The sequence below is a fragment of the Leopardus geoffroyi genome, chromosome B1 (assembly GCF_018350155.1).
Source record: "Leopardus geoffroyi isolate Oge1 chromosome B1, O.geoffroyi_Oge1_pat1.0, whole genome shotgun sequence".
In the NCBI taxonomy this organism is placed as follows: Eukaryota; Metazoa; Chordata; class Mammalia; order Carnivora; family Felidae; genus Leopardus; species Leopardus geoffroyi.
The window spans coordinates 204,882,239-204,907,898 of NC_059327.1; the positions used below are offsets into that span (position 1 = coordinate 204,882,239).

The 25,660-nt window shown below is 56.7% G+C and overlaps 1 protein-coding gene across 4 annotated transcripts in view; it reads left to right on the plus strand.

The window, feature by feature from the left end:
- The window catches only part of LOC123596286 (stem-loop binding protein), a 76,572-nt gene that overhangs the window by 11,529 nt on the left and 39,383 nt on the right, over positions 1 to 25,660 (plus strand). The window contains exon 8 of one of the 4 annotated variants that reach the window (XM_045474835.1): positions 2,208 to 3,165. The exons of 2 other annotated variants lie outside the window; for them this stretch is intronic. In XM_045474835.1, the coding sequence (XP_045330791.1) occupies positions 2,208 to 2,324 (117 nt within the window). In that variant the 3' untranslated portion in view covers positions 2,325 to 3,165. Of the gene's footprint in view, positions 1 to 604; positions 3,166 to 25,660 lie in introns of those variants that run through there. One more of the 4 variants, XM_045474837.1, reaches the window with a different exon arrangement.

Genomic DNA, 25,660 nt, shown 5'->3' on the forward strand with positions numbered 1-25,660 from the left:
ATACGGTTTGTGCTGGTGATTTGTTAGTACAAGAACTGTTTGCTAATTGTTATAGAATAAAGGTGTGTTTTTGGCCTAGGGTTTCCCCCATATTTGCCAATTTTTAAAAACGATGTGTTTTTGGAGGAAAAAACTACAAAGATTAAAAGCAATATATAAGATTACCTCAGCTGTCAGTTGGGTAGTATTGATTGGGTAGCTGTTGGTTGGGTACATGTTTTTCCAGACTTTTCTGCGTGTGTACAAGCAGATATACGCACGAGCAGTTGTGCTTTACGTGAGGTCGTCCTGCACTGTGTTTGAACAGTTCAGAAGCCTATAAAATAAACGTGCATAGTTGCCTTTTTTCCCTTCATCTGTGTCACCTCCTTGGTAAGCCCAGCATAGGTCCATCCCGTCTTGTGGACCCTCTGTTGACCCACTCTTTGTGACCGTGAGGTGAGCAATAAGGCAAATGCCAAACAATAGAAGACTAGCAAAGTCATGTTTCTGTCATAAGGTTTTTGAAGACTAGTGATGCGGGAAACTGTTGAGATAAGTAAAAACAGGTTACTTAATGGTAGAATGATCCCAGTTTTATGGATATGTATTCACACGTATGCAGGACTAAAAAGGAACCCATGAAAATGTCAGCTGGTGATATCCTTAGTTTGGATGAAGAGGAACCCTTGTCCCAGCTCAAGAAACAGATTCTGAACATGCCACCTGCCAAATCAGAAGTTAGAGGGAGATGGCTCAGGCCCAGGGGACAAGGGGAGGGCGGGCCAGACCACAAAGATCAGAGGCAGGGGTCCTCCTGGTGGGAGGTCCAGGAGGAGGTGGTTCAGAGATGGCTGGGTTTGCTAAAGGAAGAGAAGCCTGGGCTGGGTACCTTATTTCGTGTTGTGAACACCCAGAACTGTGTGTATCCCTTACCCACTCCACCAAGTCTGGGCACAGCCACGTGTCACTGTGCTCAGGAAATGCCATGTTGACAGAACACTGTCTAATCAGCGTCCACATTTGGGTTTTCTGGTTGCCCTAATGATGTCCTTATTATAAGTTTTTTTTTTGTTTGTTTTTTTTAAATCCACAGTTGAATCAAGGACTAGTTGTCTGAATTGCCATTTCTTACATGTTCTTTAACTTAGAATAGTCTTCCTGCATTTTCCCCCATGACCTTGGCTTTTTGGGGAGATTCAGGCTAGTTTTTATAATGCGGAATTCCTCATTTGGGAGTTCTGTTTCTTTAAGGACTAGATTCAGATCGAACCCTTTAGGCAAGAATATGGCCATGGTGGGGGTGTACCCAGGCGCCCCCCCCAAAATAACTTTTTTTTGTTTTAACTTTCATTTATAACTTTGGTTTAAGTTGGATGAAACATTGGACTTCAGTGGGTTTAAATGCCCTAAACTGTAAACTCTAAGGTTTGATTGTATGACCTTGTAATTAAACTTTTTTAACAAAAAAAGCAACGCCTGTTTATTGAAGCAGTTCAGAAATGTATTACACACCATTACCAAATCCTGCCTTGAGAGCCACTGTTTGCGTTTTGTCTAGCTTTTCAGCATCTGTTCTGTGCTTGTAAAAGATGCACGTGGGTGTTCATATCTGGGCTTTTTGTTTTACACAGTGCCTTGTGTATGGTACGTAACGGTCCCTTTGGCAGCACAGTTATTAGAAAGAGTGACCGAAGGCAAAGAGCTTGACGTGCGTTTCCTCTCACTTGATTCCCAAATGTGGGTGTGGGAAGTGGCCCCCGTGTTGGGGGTGAGGTGGGCTGGAGAAGGAGCAGCCAGGACAGATCCTCCTTGGCCGGTGAGCACGTGCCCTGCGGTTTGGTGCGATTCTGCGTCACAAGGCACGGTGCGTGGGTCATGGTAGGCTGAGTCCACTCTGCGGCCCCCTAGGGGTCAAAGGGCCGGGGCTCGGACGCCTTAAAGGTGTCAGCTTTTAGTCAGCCTCTGGTGGGGGTTGCTTAGCGGGTAGGGATTTGACAAATCCACCTCCAAGAAAGTGTGATGTTGCCCATGAGTTTGAAGTAGGTGATGGTTTGAATTCTCTCTCCCAAGCATCCTAGCGCGCATGGACTTTCGGCCTCTGGGCCGTGGGCTCAGGAGGAGGCAGGCACCCCCTGCCTTGGGGCGCACAGCTTTGGGTTTGGTGCCAGCGGCAGCGAGTCCCACGTGTCTTGGGGGCTAGCCGTGACCGTGCTCCTGTTTTCTAGGATGTGTACTCTGGCACACCCACTAAAGTCAGGCACGTGGACTGCGGAGTGGAGGACGAATTTGACTTGGAAGCTTGTTTAACGGAGCCCTTGAAAGATTTCTCAGCCATGAGCTAACTGGTGCCACCTAGAGGCCACTGGGAGCGAGAGTTGCCTCTGCCCGGCAGGTTGGGGACCGGCCAAGCATGTGTCCTGCATTTGTAACCGGATGGCTTCTGTTCATAGTTCATTATCACATTAGCTCATGGTGAACTGTTATTCTTGCCTTATTTTCTTAAGAAGCGTTAATTTTATGTATAGTGAGTGTATTTTGCATGTTTTAAATTGTAAATGGAACTAAATCCAAGGAAAATTGAACTTGAAAACTTAATTGCTTAATCTCTGCCATTCTCCAAGTTAACCTGACAAACATACTTTTAACTGGTTCTCCACCAGTAAGTTAGACACCCGGTCTCCACTTGTCAGGTGGCTGGTTTGGGTTTAACCACACGCTCACAGGACCAGTCTCATGGCGGCTCTCTTTTCCGGTAGCTGACTGAGTGTTCTCATAATTGGGTAACTTTTGAATATCGTTACGGAAACTTAAGTTTTGGGTCTTTTGTCAGTATGTCAAGGTGTGTTTTTTTGCCTCATCCAGAGCACTGAATAGTCAAAGTTAGTAAATTGAGCCGTTAAGTTAATGGATTTTATGTAAGTTATACAGTCTTAATTTGGTACTTGTAAATAGCACTAGGGAGGCCTTCCACCCGTAACACTCCAAGAGTAAGGCTGCCAGCAGAGGGGCTTAGAATGGATGTTTTTTTACAATCCGTTAATTCACCATGTAAAGTTGCTGTAAATGATAATGTGTACAGATTTTCTGTTCAAATACTCAATTGTAAACTTCTTGCTAAGACTGTTATGTTTCTATTGCTTTTGTATGGAACGATATTGCAAAAATAAAAAGAAAAGAACCTTCTTTAGCTGATTTATTGCCAGCTAGGCCGCGCCTGCTGAGGTAATTCCCGCGTTTGGAGGATCTAAGTATCTCCTTGTCACGTGACGCTGGGGGACGGCACGTGGGGGTGAAGGAAGCCTGACCCAGGATCAGGAAACTACCCGGTGAGGAGGGGGCCTCATGGGTTTGGAGCTCTTGGGGCATCTCTGTCAGGCTGGAACCATCCAGACCTGATGCGGCAGGGCCCGGCCGCGTTTGGCGTGTGACTGGCGGATGTGCAGAGAAGCTGGGGGACCCAGGTTGGACGCTTACGGGGCACCTGGGGTGTCGCGGCCTTTCCCTCTTTCCGAGACAGACCCAGGCTGCACGTTCTACCCTGGCGCGGAGCGGGCAGTGGACCTGGGTTTCGAGGGGTGGCCCCCCCCCCCCCCCCCCCCCCCCCCCCCCCCCCCCCCCCCCCCCCCCCCCCCCCACCGCTCATACTCGGTACTCGTACACTTGAAACCCTGGAAACTCTGTCTACGGACCTTGCTGTTCGGCCACGGCCACGTGCCCTAAGGATGGTCCCTCAGAAGTGATGCTGAACTTGCCTCAGGCCAAGGGGGGGTTTTGGCAACTTTGTTCACGGTTTTTCAAAAGGGCAGGAGGCCCTCCTCGTGCCCTTTGTTGAGCCCGTGCCGTGTGTCAGTTCTAGTAGACACTGGAGATGTGCAGGAGACGGGGTGCTCCAGAGTCTGCGCTCACACTCCCATGGGGACAGAAGATAGCAAATACGGAGTCGGGTTAAGGGGTGAGTGGAGACGGGCAGGGGGCAGGGGGATGCCCGGGAGGCGGGAGGTTGCCATTTTTTTCAGGCTGGGTGAGAGATGCCCGACAAGGTGGCGTGTGAACAGATGTGCTCTCCGGGAAGAACATCCACCCCAGGAGGCAGCAGACGCAAAGGCCCTGAGGTAGGAGTTTGGTGTATAGACTGTTAGCAAAATCCTCACGTGTGGGACAGAGTTTGTAGCTGGTCGGGAGCTGGCGGGACTTTGGGGAGGAAAGTTCTGGGGGCTGCCTCGGGCTGTGGGGAGACCCAGTGGGGGTGGGTGGGAAGATGGGAGAATGTTAGGAACCGGAGCTGAGTGGGTCCTGGCCACGTGGCAGCAGTTCAGCGTGGAGGTGGAACATGACGGACCGGCTGGTCCGGACAGGATTTCGAGGCGGTGCCGAGGGCACCTCTTCGTCCTGCCACCGAGGCTGGAAGGCAGGGGTGGAGCGGGAAGCCGGTGACGGGGCTTGCGTGCACGAGAGCGGCCCCCCTTGGCCGCCTCACCCTCCGCCTTCCCAGTGGCACGCGGGGCTGACGTTCAGAAGTGGCTTTCGAGCAGACGTCAGCGCGGGGCGGCCGGGAAGGTCGGGTCTGTGACGAAGCTGTGGGCGTGCGGCGTGAGACCGCCGAACGGTAGGGCCGAGGCGCTCCGGAGCTGTCCCTCTGCAGACCCCCGAGACCCAGGGGTCTTGTTTTGAGGAGACCTGTGCTTGTGGCTCTTGGGTAAGGAATCGTACCCCAAGAGGTTTCCCCGGAGACCCGGAAAGCTTTTGAGAGAATTGGGTTAGAAAGCCGCGAGTTTGGACTGAGAGGCACGGGCAGCAGGAAATGAAAAGGGGCCTTTGGATCCTCCCGATTCACCTGGCAGGAAGCGGGCGGAGGAAGGCTCGCGGCTGCAAAGAACACACGCTGCCTTTTGTGGAAAAGCGAGAATTCACAGGGTGGACCCGGCAGCCCAGAGGCAGAGCCGGGAAGCGTGGAGACCCCCTGACGGAGCGGGAGCCGCATGGCCGGTGGTGCCTGTGTCTCCACCCGCTCCGGACGGGTCCAGCCCGGCCCGCTGCTGTGCGGCGTGTGTGGTGGGGGCTGGGGACGGACGGCAGATCCGACGTCTCTCTAGCTCAGAGGCCTTCAGACTGAAAGCCCCTCTCGGGGAGGAGATTCGGGCCTTTGTTTGGGCTGGCGTGGGAGGAGGCAACTTGGAGGCCTTGAGGGGACTGTCCCTAACCTGTGGCCAGAGGGTGGACGGAAGTGGCCTTAAACGAGGGCGAGTAGGCCAGCTGGCTGGAGCTGGGGTGTTGCACACGTAGACTTGGGCTTTACTCTTGAGTGAGGGGGGCAGCAGGGGACGTGCCCTCTGATTTAGGTTCTAGAAGAATCATTTTGACTGCTAGCTTTTGCTTTGCATTTGAATTCTTGGAGTGCCCTTAAGCGGCAGGGAAGTCACCTTTCAGGCTTTAGTTCTTGCCTTTTAATGCTGTTAACATAATCTAGTATTTTCTGTACGAGGTTACAAATAACCACCGGCTAGAATTGAGTCGTCTTTATTCTTGACTCTTGTACATCGAACCTAGAAGTGTCAGAACTAAATTAAGTTTGTCTGCCATGATTAATTCCAGGCTGATGGCTATCTCGTTCCCATTGGTGACTCATTTCCCTATCTCCCCACGCAGAGATGGGGTCCGCTTATCAGGGCTGTCATCCTCTGTCCCCAACTTAACTTTTTTCCTGCATTGTGAACCATTCTTGTTTCTTGCCGGTCTATCTGGATCCTTTCCCTTTGGTAGGAAGACCTCGCCGGAGCCCCCCGGGTGAGTCCGCAGTCTGCCTGAACCAAAAGCCTGCGCTTCTGGCTTTCTGGACCCATGCGGGTGGATCCTCTGGTCAATGGAGTGGTTACAGGGTCTTTTTATTCCAGGTTAGCAAATCTGAAAAGTCTGCTAGGCAAAGTCCTGTCACAGTACTTGGCAAACTGAAAATGCCTTGGCAAGTTAATAGTTGAGCTGCCCTCTTTGAACCTGGATTGGCTGGGTGGGAGGAAGTGTGCCTTTTTAAAAAAGTTGTTTTAATGTTGATTTTTGAGAGAGAGAGTGTGGGTGGGGGAGGGTCAGAGAGAGGGAGACACAGACTCTGAAGAGGGCTCCAGGCTCTGAGCTGTCGGCACAGATCCCGACACAGGGCTCGAACCCACGAACCACTAGATCGTGACCCGAGTTGAGAGCAAGAGTTGGGTGCTTCACCGACCGAGCCACCCAGGCGCCCCACCTTTTTGATCCTAAAGCCTGCAGATTTTATTCGAGGGTGGTCTTCATGTGTGTGCCTGCGTGCGTGTGTGTGTGGTTTCGTGCTGTGTTGTGGCCATCTTGTTTGCTTTCTAATGTGTAGGCCTCGCTTGGACCTCCGCCACCTCATAAAACTCCCATTTCAAAGACGCATATGAAGTTTTCCAGGAAAATAATCCCCTCGGTGTAGTACAGGGAGCCAGCTCCCCAGATAGCGGCACTAAGGGCTGTGGTGGCTGGTGCTACAACAGAGGCACCGACTGTGTACGTGTCCTCAGCTCTCCGCCTGGCCTGGCCCGTTGGGGGCCGTTCGGTGTGTGCAGTGGGGGCGGGGTGCACACCTGCCACCCAGTCCCAGCTCTGGCTTTTCTAGCTGTGGGGCGGGGCCTTCATGCCCCCATCTGTAGAACTGGGGTAACAGCGCCTACCTCGTAGGATGTCTCTAAGGATTAAAGGAGACGGCGGGTGCCACGTGTTTAAGAATCTGCTGTGGTTGCTGAGGGACCCGTTCAGGGCATGCCCGTAGCCCCGCACGTTGGCTCATTCCTTCGCTACCAGTCAGAGCGAGGATGGTCATCAGGCAGGCACTCAGGAAGAGGGACGTCGATTACGGAGATGTGCTAGCCCTTTCTTGGAGGCCGAGAGGTGGTCGGATGTGCCCAGGGAGGGGTCCTGGAGCTACTCCCTCAAGCGAATGCCAGGCCACGTGGGCAGCAAGTGGCATTTTGCCCGGTGGCCCTGAATGGGATTTTGAGAGTGGTTTTCAGTGTGATGGCCACCAGTGCACTGGCCGTGCTCCGTAGGGAAAAGGCAGAATTTGAGTTTCCTGAGGAACTTCCTCCCCCTCCTTGGGCAGAACTGCCAGGGTGGGGGCCTGCCGTCGACACAGGCAGGCCCATCGCTGCACAACGGATTTCCCTGGAACTTGGTGGCTCACAAGAACAGTACCTCGGTTTCCGTGGCTTAGTTGATCCTCTCGTCCGGTCTCTTGCAGGACTGCAGTCGAGATGTTGGCTCGGGCTGGGGTCTCTTCTGAAGGCTTGACCGGGGAGGGATCTGTTCCAGCCTCACTCTCGTGGCCGTTGGTCAGAGATTGCCCTCTGTTCCTCGGCATGCGGGCTTCTCCACATGGCAGCTTGCTCAGAGCAGGGCGAGCGAGCAGATGCCAGCCCAGATGGGAGTCACAGGCTTGTATCGCCTACTTTTGGAAGTGACAGCCTGTCACTTAGTTTAAGAAGCAAGTCACTGGCCAGCGGGCACTCTGGGAGAGGGGATCGCACGAGAGTGGGTCGTTGGAGCCGTTTTAGAAGTCTGCGCGTCTCAGGGGGGCTTGCCGGGCAGGTGGACAGCCACGAGCCACAACCTAGATCTCACGTTTGTACAAAGGTTCACTTAAAATGAGCCACAGACTTCAGTGTAAAGTACATAGCTTGTAGGAGGTCATTGGGACCTGGGGCTGGGCAGAGTTCTTAAGTCTTGACCCCGAAAGCGTGATCCGGGAAAGGAAACATCCCTTCAGATACACCTCATCAAAACTAACAGCTTTTGCTCTGTGAAAGACCCGGCTGCAGGATGGAAAGAAAAACTGCAGACACACATCTGGCCACACATCTGCCCAGGGACTTGTGTATGGAGTATAGAAACAGTCCACGCAAACGTGAAAGAAGCCTAATTAGAAAGCGGGTGAGGGGCACCAGGGCGGCTCAGTCGGTTCAGCGTCCGACTTCGGCTCGGGTCATGATCTCGCAGTCCGTGGGTTCGAGCCCCGCGTCGGGCTCTGTGCTGACAGCTCAGAGCCTGGAGCTGCTTCGGATTCTGTGTCTCCCTCTCTCTCTGCCCCTCCCCTGCTCGCGCTCTCTCGTTCTCCCCCCTTCTCTCTCTCTCTCTCTCAAAAATAAAAGTGGGCTAGGGGCGCCTGGGTGGCGCAGTCGGTTGAGCGTCCGACTTCAGCCAGGTCACGATCTCGCGGTCCGTGAGTTCGAGCCCCGCGTCGGGCTCTGGGCTGATGGCTCAGAGCCTGGAGCCTGTTTCCGATTCTGTGTCTCCCTCTCTCTCTGCCCCTCCCCCGTTCATGCTCTGTCTCTCTCTGTCCCAAAAATAAATAAACGTTGAAAAAAAAAAAAAATTTAAAAAAAAAAATAAATAAATAAAAGTGGGCTAAAGGGTGTAGAGGGAGGTCTCCCCGAAGGGGCGCCCGGGGGAGAGTGTGCTGTGTTCCTGGCGTTTTTCCCAGAAGCGAGAACACACATCACACAAAAACCTGGACACAAGCGTTCACATCCCCAAACTGGAGATGACCCAGATGCCCTTCAGCGGGTGAATGGGCAAACCCGGGAGTGCCACCCGGGCGTGCGTGGGTCCCCACAGGGACCGACTGTCCGTGCCGGTGTCCCCGTTGTGAGAGGGAGTGCTGTGATTTTGCAAGATGCTATCCTAGGGGGACATGACCGTTCACGAAGACCTTCCTGAAACACAGGATTTGAAAGCATGCCACGTTCCTGAACATATTCGTCCAGAATGGCCAACCCCAAGACATATGCTTGTAAAATTACTGGCCTTTGGACATCTTGGAAAAAAAGCACATTACTTACAAGGGAAAGCATTAGATGATCAGACTTCTCGACAAACATGCTTTATGCCAGGAGAAAATGGAGTAGTAGCATGTTTAAGAGATTTGAAGAAAGAAAACGTGTCCCAAGGATTTTATATCCAGAAAACTTTCTGGCGTAAAGGGTGCAGAAGGTCACCCACGTGGGAGAAGGCCGAATTCCGAGAACATGCTCCTGGGAGCCCTTCCCGAGGAATGTGCTGGAAGATGGGCTCCGGCGGCTAACACGATCAGGGACGTGGTTTTCTTGGCGATCAGCGTGCTACCCGTGCGGTTGGCTGGCGCGCCAACACCAGGTGAGGAGCCTCAGCTCAGGTGCAGAGGGTGAACACGAGGGTCCTTGCTCTGGCAGCCGCTTGACCGGACGGGGAAGCGGGGAGCGGGGAAGGCGGACCACGCAGAGAAACGTTTCACGTTCGTAGTGATCCTGTCGTGGGTGTCGGCACGCCTCGCACCACTGGGAAAACCCAGGGAGACGTTACGGGGTCTTCCGGCCCCCACGTCTGCTGTGCCCTCCGTGTGGGAGGAGAGACACAGGTACCCGGAGGAGAGGGGCTTCCAGAAGGGCTCTGTGGCGTCCGTGCGCACGGAAAGCGTCAGGAAGTACCGTGCTGTTTGTCGCGGCCAGCTGGGAATGACCCAGATGTCCTCCCACGGGTTGCGGACACGCTGTGCGTCAAGGCGTCGCGCAGCCTGTGTCCAGCCCGTACTTCCCTCTGCTCCGTATCTTATCTGTAACCGGCCACCAGTCTGCTGGGCGTACGTGGCCACATGTCCGTAGTCTGTATCTCCTCTGGATCACCTTTGTTTCCCCTCCACCTCTTTCTGCCGAAAAGCTCTAGAGACAGTGACCAACCCAGCGCAGTGACCATCCTTTGCCCCCGTACCGTGGTCTTGAAATACCATCGCTCACTCTGAGAGCCTCTTGGAAAAATGGCTGATCCCAGGTGCGGGGCGGGGTATCCGTGATGAGCTCGGGCCTGCGTCCCGCCGACCGCCCCACGGTTTGAAAGTCCAGGAGGGTCACACCCACAGGACTCCGCAGTGACCTGAAGCGATCCCCCAGTGCCCCAAACTGGGACGGTTTGATCTCCAGTGGGGACAAGAGACGCAACGAATTAAAACCCATCGAAACGTTTTAAGTTAAAGAGCTCATACGATATTTTGGGAAAAGCCAGAAATGGGTCCCTTTTGGAAGACGATGAGGGCCCCGGGGGGGGGGGGGGACCACCTGTCTCTGGCCCGACCTAATTGAGCTGTGCCACGGGGTCTGCCCGACTGCTGACCCTCCTGGCCAGGTCTGGCTCTCCGTTGTGCACGTGTCCGCTGGATGACCTCTCTCGGGGCCCCTTGGAGACTGACACACCCTCGAAACGTGCCCGCCAAGACCAAAATGCGGGGACACTTGCTTTTGCCTCTGTGAATCTTACAGATGACAGTCGTCCCCCTCCTGAGGCACCGGTGGCCCCGCCAGATCTAATACGAGGTTAGCTCTCGGGGTGCGTGCGAGCCCTTGGGTCTCACTCCCTGCCCCTCTGCGTGTCCCCTCGCTCTGTACCATCTGGGACTCGGGTCTGGGTTTTCAGGGAGTGACCACAGCTGTACGCATCGTCCATCCGACGCCCCGTCAGGAAGTTACCCTGAATGAGACCAGGTGGCACGGAGTGGCCTGCTTCCTTTGTGGTCTTGAAGTGACTTCTCAGTTTGGGGGACGCTCTAGTGGCCCTCCCCCACCTTCTGACGGGGTCGGCGCACAGGTTGGAAAGGGACCTGGAGTGTCAGCATGTGTGACTCGCACAGGCACCGGCGTCACTGGCTGCTCGGACCCTGCGGCGGGTGCCGGCCTGCCGTTTGAGCCGCCCCTGGTTTGAGCGGAGGCCGGCCCAGGCCCTGGACCTAGCTGCCAGCAGGCAGGAAGTCACAGGGAAGGAGGTCGTGCCGGCCTTTGCCGAGAGGACGCGGCAGCCACGTGCTGACCGTGGGCCTCTCCAGGGACAGGCCCTGGTCCTGGTCCGTCACGGTACAAGAGAAGGGACGGATCGCACCTCTGCGGGCCCGAGACCCCAGGGCGACATCAGGTACAGACACAGGCAGTGTCTGGGCTCTCACCTCCGGGCCCTCCAACTGTTTTGTAAAGGCAAGGAAGTGAGGATTCTGGAGCCAGGCTGATGGCGACTTGGCGAGCTGGAGGGTGTGCGCCTCTTACACAGCCTTGAGATCGAGTCCGCGCTCCGTGCACTTTGCTTGTTTCAAGTGCACGCACGGTTCAGCGGCTCTTAGCACACGCAGGACTGGGGGTGCAGCAGCGCGACCTGGCCCCTGCCTCGCCTCCGTGTGGCCTGGGTCCCCCGTCCCCGCTGCTCAGGACGCTGCAGCCCCCGGCCTCCCCCTCGGGTCTGGGCGCCGGCGGCCCCTGCGCAGGCCCACGCTGCTCGCTCACCGGGCACGCGGTGACCCGTGAAGGCTGTCGGGTGCGAGTAAGGAAAGCAGAGGTGATCGTGCGGGGGGTGCAGGGGCAGGGCTGGCTCACTCACGCCCGGGGAGCAGCCAGCCCAAGGAGGCCTCAGATGTCTACGGATTTCAGTGTAAAACAGATGGGAGAAGGTGCTTTTGGGGAAAGTTCGCATGACCTCTGGGATGGGGAAGGGAGATGCGCAAGGCAGGAATGAACTTAAAAGGAGTTTCTGAGGACGGCCTGGGGGTGGGGGGTGGTTTGGGCAGGAGGGGCCGCCACCCTGGGCGGAGGGAGTGGGGTGAACCCTGAGCCCCGAGGCGGGGCAAGAGGAACAGGCAGGACCCAAGCTGTCGGAACTGGAGCCCAATGGAAGCTGCACAGCTTGGGTCCAAGACCCAGCCCTTCTTCCCAGGGCTCTAATGCACATCTGTCTCTGAGGGTAATATCCCCGCTCCTCCTGTTTGTGATTCGGTAATCGTAAAGCAAGAGAAACGGAAGCCAAGAAAAAAGAAAAAGAAGCCACATCATTTCTTTACTACGTAAGTATCAGAAATGAGCGGGCGTCCAGTTGTGGGACATTCTGGAGAAGGCGGAGCCACAGGGGCTACGGCGGGAGGGGAGGGGGGAGGAGGGTGAACCGCTGGAGCCCGGGGCATTTTTAGGGCAGCGAGGCAGCTCCGCGTGGCGCCAGGGTGGTGGGCGCCTGCCATCGTGCGCTTGTCCAGACCCACGGGACGCGCACCCCCAAGGGTGGCCCTGCCGTGGACTCGGGGTGATGACGACGCATCAGCTGCAGCAGGTGCGCCGCCTGGTGGGGGTGAGGATCGCGGGGGAGGCTGTGGGGGGGGGGGGGGCAGGGGGCGTGGGACATCCCCGTGCCTCCCGCACGTTTGCTGTGAGCCTAGATCTGCTCTCAAAATAGTCTTGAGAAAAGAAATGAATGAATGTGAGACACAATAGAAAAGCCGGAGTCGATAGGTCAGGGGCACCCACAGCATATAAGCTGTTTTTTCCCGTCGTCCTCATCCGCCAAGAGCATCTCCAGGCTGCTTTCTAAAAAGCTGTGTGAGAGAAACCCGGCCAGTGAGGCGCCCGGAGGAGGGGACCCCAGGGGCACGCGAGGCCCACGTGGCACTCCCGCAAGGTCCTCTCACCCGGCCAGGTGGCCACCGTCTACACCTGAACCGGGCCCTCTGGGCACTGCCGCGGGGCTCGGGGCGCTTGCCTTGGCCAAGCCGGCCGCCCAGCAGTCAGCCGGGGCGCCCGCTCCCAACTTGCTCTCTTCCTCCCGGCAGGGGCAGGGGTCTTTGGGGCGGTACTTTGAAATCGTAAATATCCTGCCCATCCATTGTTTTTAGCATCTATGTTAGGGTTCTCAAGAGAAAGAGGACCGATAGGACATGGGGAGACATGTACATATATTCCAATATTTGCCCCTTTTTCGTACGGGAAGATATATATGTGTTTATGTCAGACAGAATCTGCCCTTCTGTGACCGGCTTATTTCACTGAGCACAATGTCCCCAGGTTTATCCGTGTCGTGACAGGTCTCAGAATGTCCTTCCTTTTTCAGGCTGGCTAATGTTCTGATGTATGGATGGGCCACATTTTGTCCGTCCATCCATCCATCCATCGACCCATCAGTGGGCATTTGGGTTCTTTCCGCCTTTCGGCTGTTGTGAATAATGCCAAGAATAGGGTACAAATATCTCTTCGAGACCCAATTTTAAGTTCTTTTGTGTTTCTGCACCCAGAGGTGGACTTGCTGGGTCGTGTGCTAATTCTGTTTTTTGGGTTTTGAATCTAAGTGATCAGCAGGACGCGCGGTGAGCCCAGCGTCCTCCTACGCTGCCATCTTCCCTCCTCCTTCCGTTTTTTGGGTTTTGAAGACCCCCCCCTGCTGCTCCTTGCAGCTGCCTTTTCTTCTTTTATTTTTTAATACTAGGCAATTTTACTTATTTATTTTAATGCTTGCTCATTTTTTAAGAGACAGAAACAGAGTGTGAGCGGGGGAGGGACAGAGAGAGAGGGAGACACGGAATCTGAAGCGGGCTCCAGGATCCGAGCCGTCAGCACAGAGCCCGACGCGGGGCTCGAACTCACGGGCCGCGAGATCGTGACTCGAGCCGGAGTCGGACGCTCAGCCGACTGAGCCGCCCAAGCGCCCCTGCCATTTCATTTTGAAAGCAGTGTTTTCTGAAAAGCCACATTTTCAATTTTGAAAAAGTTCAGCTTGCCATGTTTTTTGCTTTATGGTTTGTGCCTTTCGCGTATTTTTAAATCTGTGTCTGTTACTGACTCCCTGTTTATTCCTGTTGTAGTCAGAGGGTACGCTCTGTGGGATTTCTGTCCTTTTAGGAGTGTTAGATTGTGACCTCGCGTGCGGTCTGTGCTGAAGAATGTTCCAGGGGCACTGGACAGCGCGTTCCACTGTGGCCGCCCTGTCGATCGGGTGAAAGCAGCTGATGGGGCTGTCTGTGCACTGCATCGGCGTTGAGGTGTCAGGTCTACAGGCTGAGGGGTGAGGAGACCTGCGGATAAGGTTGTAGGTCTGGCTGTTGTGTCACCTCTGTACCTCACAGGTTTTTAAGCCCTGATACTAGGACCTGTCCTATCCTTGGAAAGTGCTTGCTTGTTCCCTGGTAACGCTCCCTGCTCTGAAGCCTCCTTAGATGCTAACGTATCTACTTGAGCTTTTCTTCTTTTCCCACCACGGTAAACGGTGTATTTTCCTACCTCAGTTGCTCACGGGAGTGGGGGGGGTGGGGAATAAAACGTCATTAGGGGGAAGCACAGACGAGCTACTCACTGAGATGAGGACAATTCGCAGTGGCTACGTTTGTGAGGCAGGCACGCCGGGCAAGTTCACCAAAGCAAAGCAGTTCTTAGCAGGACAAAATAAGGGGGGAGGAGTACAGATGTGTTGATAATGTCTTTTTTTTTAAATTTTTTTTAAGGTTTATTCATTTTTCAGAGACAGAGTGCGAGCGGGGGAGGGGCAGAGAGAGAGGGAGTCACAGAATCCGAAGCAGGCTCCAGGCTCCGAGCTGTCAGCACAGAGCCCGACGTGGGATTCAAACTCATGGATGGTGAGATCATGACCTGAGCTGATGTCGGACGCTTAACCAACTGGGCCACTCAGGTGCCCCTATAATTTCTTTTAAGTTTATTTATTTTGAGAGAGAGAGAGAGAGAGAGAGCACGCAAGCGAGCGCTGGAGGGGCAGAGAGACAGGGAGATACAATTCCAGGCAGGCTCTGCAGGCACGGGGCTCCAACACATGCACCATGAGATCGCGACCCGAGCTAACGTCGGACACTTAGCCGAGCCACCCAGGCTCCCCTAGATTTGTTTTTTTTTTTTTTTAAATAGCATTCGTGAACAAGCCTGTGAGAAAATCAAAGGAAACTAATTACAGCGAGCATCTTTAATGAGATGAGCAAAACCACACAGATTGGGTCTCAAGGACACTGACGTTCAAACCGATGGATCTGCTCACCCGCCCCCCCCCCCCCCCCCCCGCGTGCCTTCCGCCAGCTGGGTCCACCGGGTGGGTCCACCGGGTGTGACGGTGTGTGCAGGTCACTTGGGAGTCGTCTCGCTGGCGCTGCCCCAGGTGCCTCGGCTCCCCTCACCTCCGTACCTGCGCCCGGCTCCCTCCCCACTCGCCCGGGCTTCTCCAGGTGTCTCTGTGTGTTGACAAGGTGTATCTCGGCCTTTTACTTGGTGCACGCGGTTTGTGCGTGTTCCCGCACAGCTCCCGCAAGCGGGCTGGCCGAGGGTGCGTCCCGTGGCGCTGTGTGAGGCGGGGGTCACCGGCTGGCACTTGCCGGGGACCCTGCAGTGGCGGGTGCGACGTGGAGGACCTCCCCCTTTCTAGGCCCGGCTGGGGCAAAGCCCCCCGTTCGCTCGCCAGCAGCCCGCGTGGGGTGCAGGTGTCTGGACGGTTGTCTGTCCAGCCGTCTCTTACTGCAAGAGGTGAAAACTGTCACGGAAAGCTTCCCCTTGAGCCCCGGGCCCCACGCTTCACCTGCCTGAGGGCCTTGGCGGAGCTCCTGCCCTGCGGGCTCCCAGACGGGGACCCTTGCTGCTCCTGGGTGTCCCTGTCCCCACGAAGGTCCTCCTGTCACCCAGCCCGTGCGCACTTCCCCGGCGGAGGGCCTTCCCACACTCTCTGCCAGAGCACAGGACCCATTCTGCAAACCAACGACGCACAAAAGGCCCAGAGCCCAAAGCTCTCCAGGCAGCGGGCCGGGAGGGGAGGCCCCGGCATCTCACACGGCACAGGTGCAGGCATGGTGCCCTGGCCCCACCCGAGCCCCCTCGCGGTCCGGACGACGGCCCGCTTCCCTGGCCACCCTGGTGTCCGTCGAGGCTGCTGCAGGGCCTGAGGGGGACCCAGACCCAGGCTCTGAGTGGCTGGTTTCCGGGCCCGTCTCGGGCACACACGTTGCAACCTCTCCGTGAGCCTCAGTTTTCTCATCTGTAAAATGGGAAGAGGGCATGCCCAGGATTGACGTGAGCCTGAGGGGAAAGACTGGACTCAAGGACACTTGACGGGCCACCAGCTTGCATCAGCATGGTAGGCTGCTCCCGTGAGCACCGGCCACAGCAAAGGAGGGCGGGTAGGCCAGGGCATTCCCCGGGTAAGCCTCTCCCTTCTGGAGCTTTGCTCCTGGCTCAAATGAGGAGTTCTGTTTCTGCCTTCCGGTCAGAAAACCGTTTAGGTCCCCTGTGGCATTTCTTTTTTTTTTTTTTTTTTTTTTTTTTTTTTAACGTTTATTTATTTTTGAGACAGAGACAGAGCATGAACGGGGGAGGGTCAGAGAGAGAGGGAGACACAGAATCTGAAACAGGCTCCAGGCTCTGAGCTGTCAGCACAGAGCCCGACGCGGGACTCGAACTCACGAACTGTGAGATCATGACCTGAGCCGAAGTTGGCCGCTTAACCCACTGAGCCACCCAGACGCCCCCCTGTGGCATTTCTAACAAGCTTCCCTCAAAGTCTGGTCTGACAGGCGCTCTGGCATCACAAGTTCAAAGAACTCTGGCAAAGCTGTGTTCCGTCTCCTTAGAGCTGCCCGGTGACATTAGCACATTGAAGGCTCTGATAAGTCCTGTAATAAGGAAGTCGGTATAAAGTGGAGTTGCCAAGTGTTCCCCGTACTTATTGGACGGCAGGACCGCTTTTGTGAACATCTGTGGACAGTACGTGGAATGAATGCCTGAAAATACTGTGCGTCTTCACCCTGGGAGAAGAGGGGCAAGTCACCTGAAAGGCTCCTGGGCCTCACATCCCCGTCTGCACCTCCCGCTGAGTCCCTCACAGACTTGTCTGTTAGAAGTAGGCTGCACAGAGGAAAGTGACCCGACTCCTGCTTCCGGGTGAGTCGTGGCCTTGGCAGTCTGAGCATGGCGGTGGAGCCCGGCGAGAGCCGTCGGCAGGCTGGGACATCTCGCCTGGCGAGGCCTCCGTGGCCTGTCTGGGGTCTCCCAGTGAGGGCTGCTGAGAGGTGGGCGAGCTGGCAGCTGAATGCCAGGACGGCTGAGGGCTGCGCAGAGGGGGCACGGGAGGGGGGTTGTGGGAGCCGTCCTGGCGGTGGCTGCGGCGGCAGCGGGGTGTGGGGGCTTGGGTGAAAACGGGGGCTCGGCCCCACTCGGCTCCTCTCGGACCCCGGCCTGCAGGGTCCTGGCTTCCTCTTCAAATGGGGCTTTTAATTCCTGTGTCAAAGGTCAAGTGAGAGTCCATCCCCTTAAGCATGGAGAGAATTACGAAACCGTGTCAACCTGTGAGGACATTTATCTTCTCGGAGAAAGTCGACGGCCTAAAAAGTCACTTTAAATGTGGCTGAGGCTGGCTGCCTCCCCTCGGAGTTTCCATCAGTGACAACTCCCCGATGGGACAGGAGGCAGGCAGCAGGGCCAGCGGGCTAACTCCGCCCACCAAACCTGGAGCGCCCTGGCCTAGCCTGCGGTCCAGATTCCGTCCAGTCTGCAGAACTCTACACGCTGTTGTGTCTCCCCTGGGTGATGCTGTGGCCACAGAGCATGGCACGTGTGTCACAAGAAGCCTGCAGCCCTCCCCCTATCTTGGGGAAGCCAGGCCCCAAGGCCCAGCCCCACGGGGGTGAAGGGAGGGGAGCCCGTCCTCTGGCTTCACCACAGCAGGGCCACATTATTCAAAGGCCCTTCCTCCAAAAAGCAAAACAAAATAAATATCACATTTTATGGCAGCGTTGGTCTAAAGACAAATAGATTAATACTATATATCACGATTTTTTATTTTTTTAAATTTACACCCAAATTAGTCAGCATATAGTGCAACAATGATTTCAGGAGTAGATTCCTTAGTGCCCCTTCCCCATTTAGCCCATCCCCCCCTCCCACAACCCCTCCAGTAACCCTCAGTTTGTTCTCCATATTTATGAGTCTCTTCTGTTTTGTCCCCCTCCCTGTTTTTTATTAGTTTTGTTCCCCTTCCCTTTTGTTCATCTGTTTTGTCTCTTAAAGTCCTCATGAGTGAAGTCATATGATTTTTGTCTTTCTCTGACTAATTTCACTAGCATAATACCCTCCAGTTCCATCCACGTAGTTGCAAATGGCAAGATTTCATTCTTTTTGATCACCGAATAATACTCCGTTGTATATATATATACACCACATTTTCTTTATCCATTCATCCATCGATGGACATTTGGGCCCTTTCCATACTTTGGCTATTGTCGATAGTGCTGCTATAAACATGGGGGTGCCTGTGTCCCTTCGAAACAGCACACCTGTATCCCGTGGATAAATGCCTAGTAGTGCAATTGCTGGGTCGTAGGGTAGTTCTGTTTTTAGTTTTTTGAGGACCCTCCATACTGTTTTCCAGAGGGGCTGCACCAGCTTGCATTCCTACCAACAATGCACACAATTTTTTCTTTGACCTAAAGTTTCAGTTTTCTCGGGACTTCCCTTTGCTCCCAGCTCAGCCTACTCATCTGTAACACGGGGACGATCTAAAGCGTCCCGTGGCTAATGCCTAGTGGGAGACTGACAGGTGGCACTGCCATGACACAAAACCCACGGCCCATGGGAACACGCATCCCATCGCGTTGGACTCCCACACGTGGGCACCAAGACCCAGTGGTGACCTCCAGGCTGCCACTCCGTCCCCACAACTTTGTCCCTGGCTGCAGGAGTTTTACGTGACATCACCAAGCCGGTGAGAGACATTAATGTGGCACAGACTGTCTTGTTCCACTGGAAGCCTTTAGGGTTTATCCAGATAAGGGCTGAGAGGGGCAGCCGTTTCGATAAACACAAAGGTGCCCTTGGTGACTCGAGGTGGTCGTCAGGGGTCAGGGCGAGCTAAGACTTCTCCCAGTACAGGTGCCCTCAGGTATCTGAGCCTTGCTCTGGCCTGGGTCACTCAGCCACTGGCCCTTGGCCACCCTGGCTGGTGCTGAGTCTCGGAGGGCCGAGAAGGACAGCAGTGAAGACCTGTGGCTTTGCAGGCCTGCCAGTGGAGATGGCCTGGGCACCTGCGTGCCAGCACCTACCCCCATGGCCCTCAGGTGTCGCCGGTGCTGCCCCTGCACCAGCCACACGGGCACTCCTGCTCTTCCAGACGGCCACAGGCTGCATCTTTCCCAGCCTGGCAGCAGCCGGCCTGGCCCCAGAGCCTGTACAGGCCAGGCCCTGCCTCGCCAGGCCCAGAACCCGCACCTCCCCTTGCCCAATCCCACGCTGCTGGGAGGTTCACGCTTCCACCTCCTTTGGGGACTTCCTAAATGCTGCTCCCTCTTCTGCCCTGTTGATGCCTTCTACCAGGGGCCTCCTGCATCTGTCTGGCCTCAGGGCCTGCACAGGGCCCGGCCAGTGGAGCCCCCTCCTCAATTCTGCCCCTGCCCCCAGGCCGGGGTGAGCACACCAGTGGCAGGCGGGCAGCTTCCTCTCTTCTCCTCCTCACCAGCCCCAGGTTAAGCTCTGGACCACTTGGTCCCAAAGGCCTCTCCCAGCCCTAGTGACTCCTCCCGACTGAGGAGTGTCCTCCCGCCTGTGCCCTTTGAATGAAACCCACAGAGGCATCGCCTATGCAGAAGGGCAGGAGCTCCTGGCCGCCCCTGAAGCTTGATACAGCGCCTGCTATGGGGGCCTGGGGCAGTCAGGGGCCGCCTCCGACCAGGCAGGGACCCCTTCTGGGAGGGTAGGCGTTTGCTGGCCACCCAGCCTCACACCCTAGAGACCCCCAGGGGTCCAGACACAGCGGGCCATTGTGCTCAGGCTGGCGGGAGCCCCGCTTCTCTCTGCCGCTCACACGGGGCAAATCTGGACGAGACCCGAGAGGGCCAGCGCCTTGCCCAAGGTCACACCGCGGGTCGCAGGCAGGGCAGGGATGGGTACTCAGGCTGCGGCCTCGGCGGCGTACGGTGCGGGAGTGGGGACCCTAAATGGCCAGATTGACGGCGGGGTCAGACCCTTCCCGCTGGCCCTGATCGAGCGCCCCCTCCTCCGCCGCCGCAGGTCGCCACCGCCGCCAGGCTTCGCGGCCGCGTCCGGCGACCTCACCTCCAGCGCATGCTGGCGAGCGCGCGGTGGGCGGGGCTCCGATCTGAGGGCGGGGCCAGGGTGGTGTCCTCGCCGGCGGCGGGCGGAGCTGAGGGCGGGGCTCCGAGAGGCCGCTCCCGCCCTCCGCGCAGGTCCGCCCTGACATTGCGTGCAGGCCCCGCCCCCCGGGCGCGCGGCGGAGGCAGCGGCAGCGGCGGCCAATGAGATGGGCAGGAGGGGCGGGGCGCCGGTCGCGCGGGTGTTCCGTCGGGGCTGAGGCGCTAGGTTCCCTGCGGGAGGAGCGCGGCGGGCGAGGCTCCTACCGGGTGTGCGCGCCCGCCCGCGTGTGCGCGCCCGCGCGTGAACTTGCGCCCCGCGGTCCCCGCTGCTGTCAGCGCGCAGATCCCGGCCGGCGCGGCCCCGTGCTTTCCCAGATCCGCGTCAGCGTCGAGCGCTTTCGCGGCTGGACTCGGAGAGCGAGGCGGGCGGTCTGCGAGAGCGCGGGGCCTCCGGGACTCGCGACCCGGCGTGGGGTCTCCTGCCTGGCGCACGGGCCCTCAGGCCAACCCGGGTCCCCCGCGCCCCTCCCCCACCCCGCCCTCCGGCTGTCAGGGGCCGCGCTGCCTCTTGCGGACCGGACACGCGCGGCTCCGGAGGGTCCTGCGCTCCGGGGCTGGTCGTCTTGTAGCGAGAGGGAGCAGGAAGGTGGACGTGCCAACCCGTGAAGGGAGGGGACCCCGGGGGCCTGGACGGCCACCCGAGCGGATTCCAAAGCCGCCTGCCCTGCGTAGACTGGCCAGGTGTGAGTCCGGGGGCTGCGCGGTGAGAGCAATGCGCCTGGGCGGGTCACTGTGCTGCCGGGCCCTACCTGTGTCCCCCCCACCCCCGATCACGTCTCCAGCGGGGCTTCGGGAGCTTTTGCATTTCATGGGGTGCCTCTGCTTGGTCCCAAAGCCGCCCCCACGTTACATACTTCTGGATTTTCTTTCTGAAACTCAAACTCGACCCCTCCCTTACGTTTAGAGAGGTCTCTGGGCACCAAGAGCTTTTGAAGATGGGTTAGTTTGGGTTCATTCCACCACGTTAAGGGATTTGAGCTCATACATTCCGCTTCTTCAGACAGTCAGCTGTCACCTCACGGCCTCTTGAGTGTGTCCCTGATCAAAGCAGGTCCAGGAAGGGAAGTGAACTTGCCCTGAAAGAGAAATAAAAGTAGAAATTGTTTAGAAACAGTGGCTTAAAAGAAAATTGGGGCAGTTTGTGCGGGAATTCTAGACACTGATTCTTTCAGACAATTCTCCTACTCCCAGTCTTCATATTATTTCCCAGGTCTGGGGCCATCATCCACCTCCTAAGTCCCCTTTGTGCTGTGAGCAGTGGTGGGGTCAGTTGTGGCGCCCTCCCGTGGCTTGAATGATTCCCCTGGCTTTCCTCGCTGCCCCATGAGCTTAGAACTTGGTTCTGAAGTTCTGTCCCTCTGTTGTGCCCTGGGATGGCACTTTGAGGGTCATACTGCTAGGGGGGCAGCGTGTGGTGGGAATGGGAGCCGTCAAAACGATTCTGCCCTTTGGATGGATCATTATATTTTCTTGGCTTGCGTTGGATTTGGGCACCATGGAAAAGAGAACAGGTTCTCACTGTTACTGGAAACATGTAATGGAGAAAACACCGAAGTTATTGTCATATATTTTTTTAAGTGGCTCTATTGGGACCTTTCTTAGTTACACAAGGAGATTGTCATCCTTTTACTGGTAGATAAAGGGACCAGGAGAACACTTAGAGATAGTTTTCACAGGTGCCTTGCAAACATTCTAAAACAACTTTTTTTTTTTTTTTTAAGTAGGCTTCATGCCCAGGGCAGAGCCCAATGCAGGGCTTGAACTCATGACCCTGAGATCAAGACCTGAGTTGAGATCAAGAGACGGACACTTAATTGATTGAGCCACACAGGTGCCCCGAAAACAACTTTTTTAAAAAACAGCAAATTGAAATTTTTACATACACCCTTTTGGCTTTTTCTGAAGTGATATTTCCTGAAGGAAAGTTGAGTTTCACAGTCTTTTGAGCATTTAAGTGGCCATATATTTTTTTTTTTTAATTTTTTTTTTTCAACGTTTATTTATTTTTGGGACAGAGTGAGACAGAGCATGAACGGGGGAGGGGCAGAGAGAGAGGGAGACACAGAATCGGAAACAGGCTCCAGGCTCTGAGCCATCAGCCCAGAGCCCGACGCGGGGCTCGAACTCACGGACCGCGAGATCGTGACCTGGCTGAAGTCGGACGCTTAACCGACTGCGCCACCCAGCCGCCCCTTAAGTGGCCATATTTAAGTGTGTCCCAGGGACCTGGGCATTTTCACATGTGTTATGTCATTTAATTCCTTGTGGCCTCATCAAGCGGGTGATTCTTTACTGTTTTCAGTGCAGAAAAGTAGACCCAGAGAGGTGGAGTCACCTGCTTAGGAGATCCCAGCGCATCTGAACATGGTCTTTCTTCCAGCCAACTGGAGCCCTCCTTATGGCCTGGCTCTCAGAATGAAGTTACTTGCTGTGGCTTTTCTTCTTCCACGTGGGACAGTTCCCACCTATTGGTAGACAGGGGACAATGGTAATCTCTATTTTAAGACGTGAGTTTTCTTTCCTTTGTTGATTTGCAAAGGTATCACTTCAAAGACGTTTTCGCGCACCTTTAAGTTATGCGTTCGGCTGTCCAGACCCTCTTGTGGGTGTTAATGTTAGCAAGATGTCGCTTCATTAGGACGGATGACTTTTTTCTCTCTTTGCTTTGAAGTCTTTACAAAAAGATTTCAATGGTCTTGCACAGTTTATCAACACCACCAGCTTTGTGGCACCAACACAGAGCTTTAGCCGAGGCTTTTCTAGGAGCCGCTGATATGACATCCAGATGTGTCCGTTCAGGAAGGCGCTGAGCCCCTGGGACGGAGCCGTGCCCCTCTGCTCCACCGATGGCGACAGCTGTGATTTCGCGGTCCGAAGTAACCGCCTGCGTGGCTTATCCCCCCGCAGCGTGAGTGTGAGCACATTCCTCTCCCCTTCCTGCCCAGCATCTGGGTGACGCAGGAGTGAGGCTTAGGTCTGGCTCCAAACTTTGGCTCCATTCGCTTTGTTAAGTGTCACTGCTTTGCTTATTTTCGCAGCGTTACCAAAGCCTCCAGAGTTGGTGGCTTCAAACAACAGTAATCGTTCATTATTGCTCATGGTGTCAGGGGCCCGGAATTCCCAGGCAACTTGTCTGGCAGCCTCTGCTCGGGTTGGTCGGTGGGGGGCTGGGGCTGGAGCATCCCTTGAGGCTGTCCCCGCTCCCGTGGGTACCTGGGGACCCGCGCTGGGAGCAGTGGCGGCCCTGGGCTCTCTATCTCCCCAGAGTGGTGGCTTTGGGGCGCGTCCTGTAAGAGAGCCTGGCGGTCGTAGCGCCTTTCCCACTTTGGCCTTGGAAGTCGCCTCACCTCTGTCCACGTTCAAGGGGCCATGTTCAAGGTGAACTGCCTCAGGTGGGAGCCGGGCGGAAGGCTCTGCAGCTGCCTGGGCTCAGACCACACACGGCTGCTTTCCCGCCAGACCTCGAGGTTGCTCGTGTGCTCTCTGAGAGAAAACTCGAGACCTGGGCCTGGATCTGCTGTGTGAGCGGTGAGCTAGCTCATGAGTCTGCAGGCCGCCGAACAGTGTCGGTGGGCTTGACTGTTGTCTTGTTCTGTGAAAACCCACCCTGGGCACCTAGTGATTTGGGGCTGTACAACGGGCCCGGCCCTAGCCTTTCATTACTGGGGATGGTTGCTGACCGTGAACTCTGGGGCGGGCTCCGGGCACAACAGGCTAGGCAGGTACTTCAGCTGTTCTCTGATTTTGTGCTTTGGAAACCAGCCTGGAGGAGCTGGGGTGGGCCGTCCAGAGCCCGGACTGGAGCTCAGGTGTCTGACTTGCAGCCAGTGAGGGGGTCCAGGTGGGGTGCCAGCTAGGCCTCTGCCTGGGACTCAGGAGGCAGAGAGGGGGTTGGTCCGTCCGCCAGGCTCCCGCTGCTGGGGGCCACCTGGAGGGGACTGCGGCCGTGTGAAGCCCTCTGCGGGGAGGCAGTCCCTTCTCCCTCTCCGCGTGAGTGGAGAGCCAAGGTGACAGGCACGGAGGAAGCCTCCACCCTGATCTCAGAGACCAGAACAAGCAGAGAGGACGGGGGAGCTGAGCCGGTGCAGCAGTAGCTGCTGAGGGGCGGGGTGTGGGCACCCCCTGCGTCCAGTTGCCCTGCTCAGGAAGCTGCCACCCACACCCGAGCGGGGCTGGAGGTCCAGAAGGGCTGAAGGGTGGCCCCAGGCCTCTGACCAAACGAAGCGTGTTGGTCGAGTTTCATCGTTCTTTGGGGGGGTTTGGGCAGGGGTTTGCACGGGGCAGAGACTGTGTGTGAGGAAAGCGGGGTTATTAACTTTGGGGCACTGAGCTGGGAGTGACGGCCTAGTCAAGGGGTCATGTAGCCCTTTGGGGCGGTTCGGACGTGTGGGACCTGGTATAGGGACGTGTTGCCAAGATCTGCACCCTCTTCTTCCTCACCGTCTGGAGAACGTTCTGGAACGTGCAGGGTACCATCGTACACGGGTTATTAGATGTCGACAGAAGTAAGTGCGGCGCTGAGGGGTGAACGCGGCCACGGAGCGGAGCTGGTGGCGCGGACCCTCCGTGGGTGAAAGAAACGGCGGGATTGGTGTTTAGACCGCGCGTTGCCATGGTAAAACATCTGTGGCTTATTAGCAGCTGAACTGTGTCACCTAAGGGTCCAGATGTTGACGCCCTCACTCCAGTGTCTCAGAGCGTGACCTTGCTGGGAAATGGGGCGCCGCACCAAACGTGGGATGAGAAGGAGGAGCCGGTACTGGACGGGGCGGGGCCTTAGAGGAAGGGGTGTGGCCACAGACACAGGGTCCTGCCCCCACTGGCCCTGGAGCCGCCAGAAACCCCCAGAGGGCCGGGGTCACGGCCTCCCAGCGTCTTCGCAGGGAGCGTGGTCCTGCCCACGCCTCGACCCCCACGCTTGTGGCCTCCGCGCCGCCACATCGAAGCTCTCCGCTGTGCTGAGCCGCCTCCTCCGTGGCCCTCCGATACGACGTCCCCAAGGCACTCGTGTACCTTTGCAAGTGCTGCCTCTGACTCTGTTAATCAACTGAAACGGACAAACAGAAATAGAGCCCGCTCGGGTGCCCTTTTCGGAGGTAGCTTCCCAGAGAATGAGAGCAGCCGCAGAAGCCAGCTAAGGGGTCCCAGTGCACGCGGGGGGCTGGCGTCTGCACCCGGGCCAAGTCCGCGGAGAGGTCGCGTCCCACAGCACCTCGCGTGCAGCGACGGGAGGGAGGAGCCGGGTGTGTCGATGACGCGCCACGGGCCAGACTGAGGATCGTGGCCTCTGTCCTCCGGCCACGGAGGGGGTTTCTGGGGCTTGGGGCTCCGGCTTGCTTCCTTTTGGGCTGGTTGGGGGGCGCCAAGTGCTGGGAAGGGACAGCCCGTCCCCCGGAGGTGGGGTGCCGTGGGCGCGGTGGGGGACCCCAATCAGTGGTCTGCTTGTATAGGACCAGCGCCTCTAAGGCTGGTGCTGTGTGGCTGCAGGGGTGAGACGGTTAAGGGAGGACGTGGGGTCACAAAGGACGGCTCCCAGCACGCGGAGCCACAGCGGGCGTCGGAGCTCACGTGTGCTTCCAGAAGTGCCCAGGAGCCCAGACACGCGTCCTGCGTCGGTCCTCGTAGCTCTCGGGCTGGAGCCCCATGCCCGCGCTTCACCCCCGTCTGTCCGTGAGCCAGCTGGTTCTCTCACCGGCACCCGTTGTGTGGGCC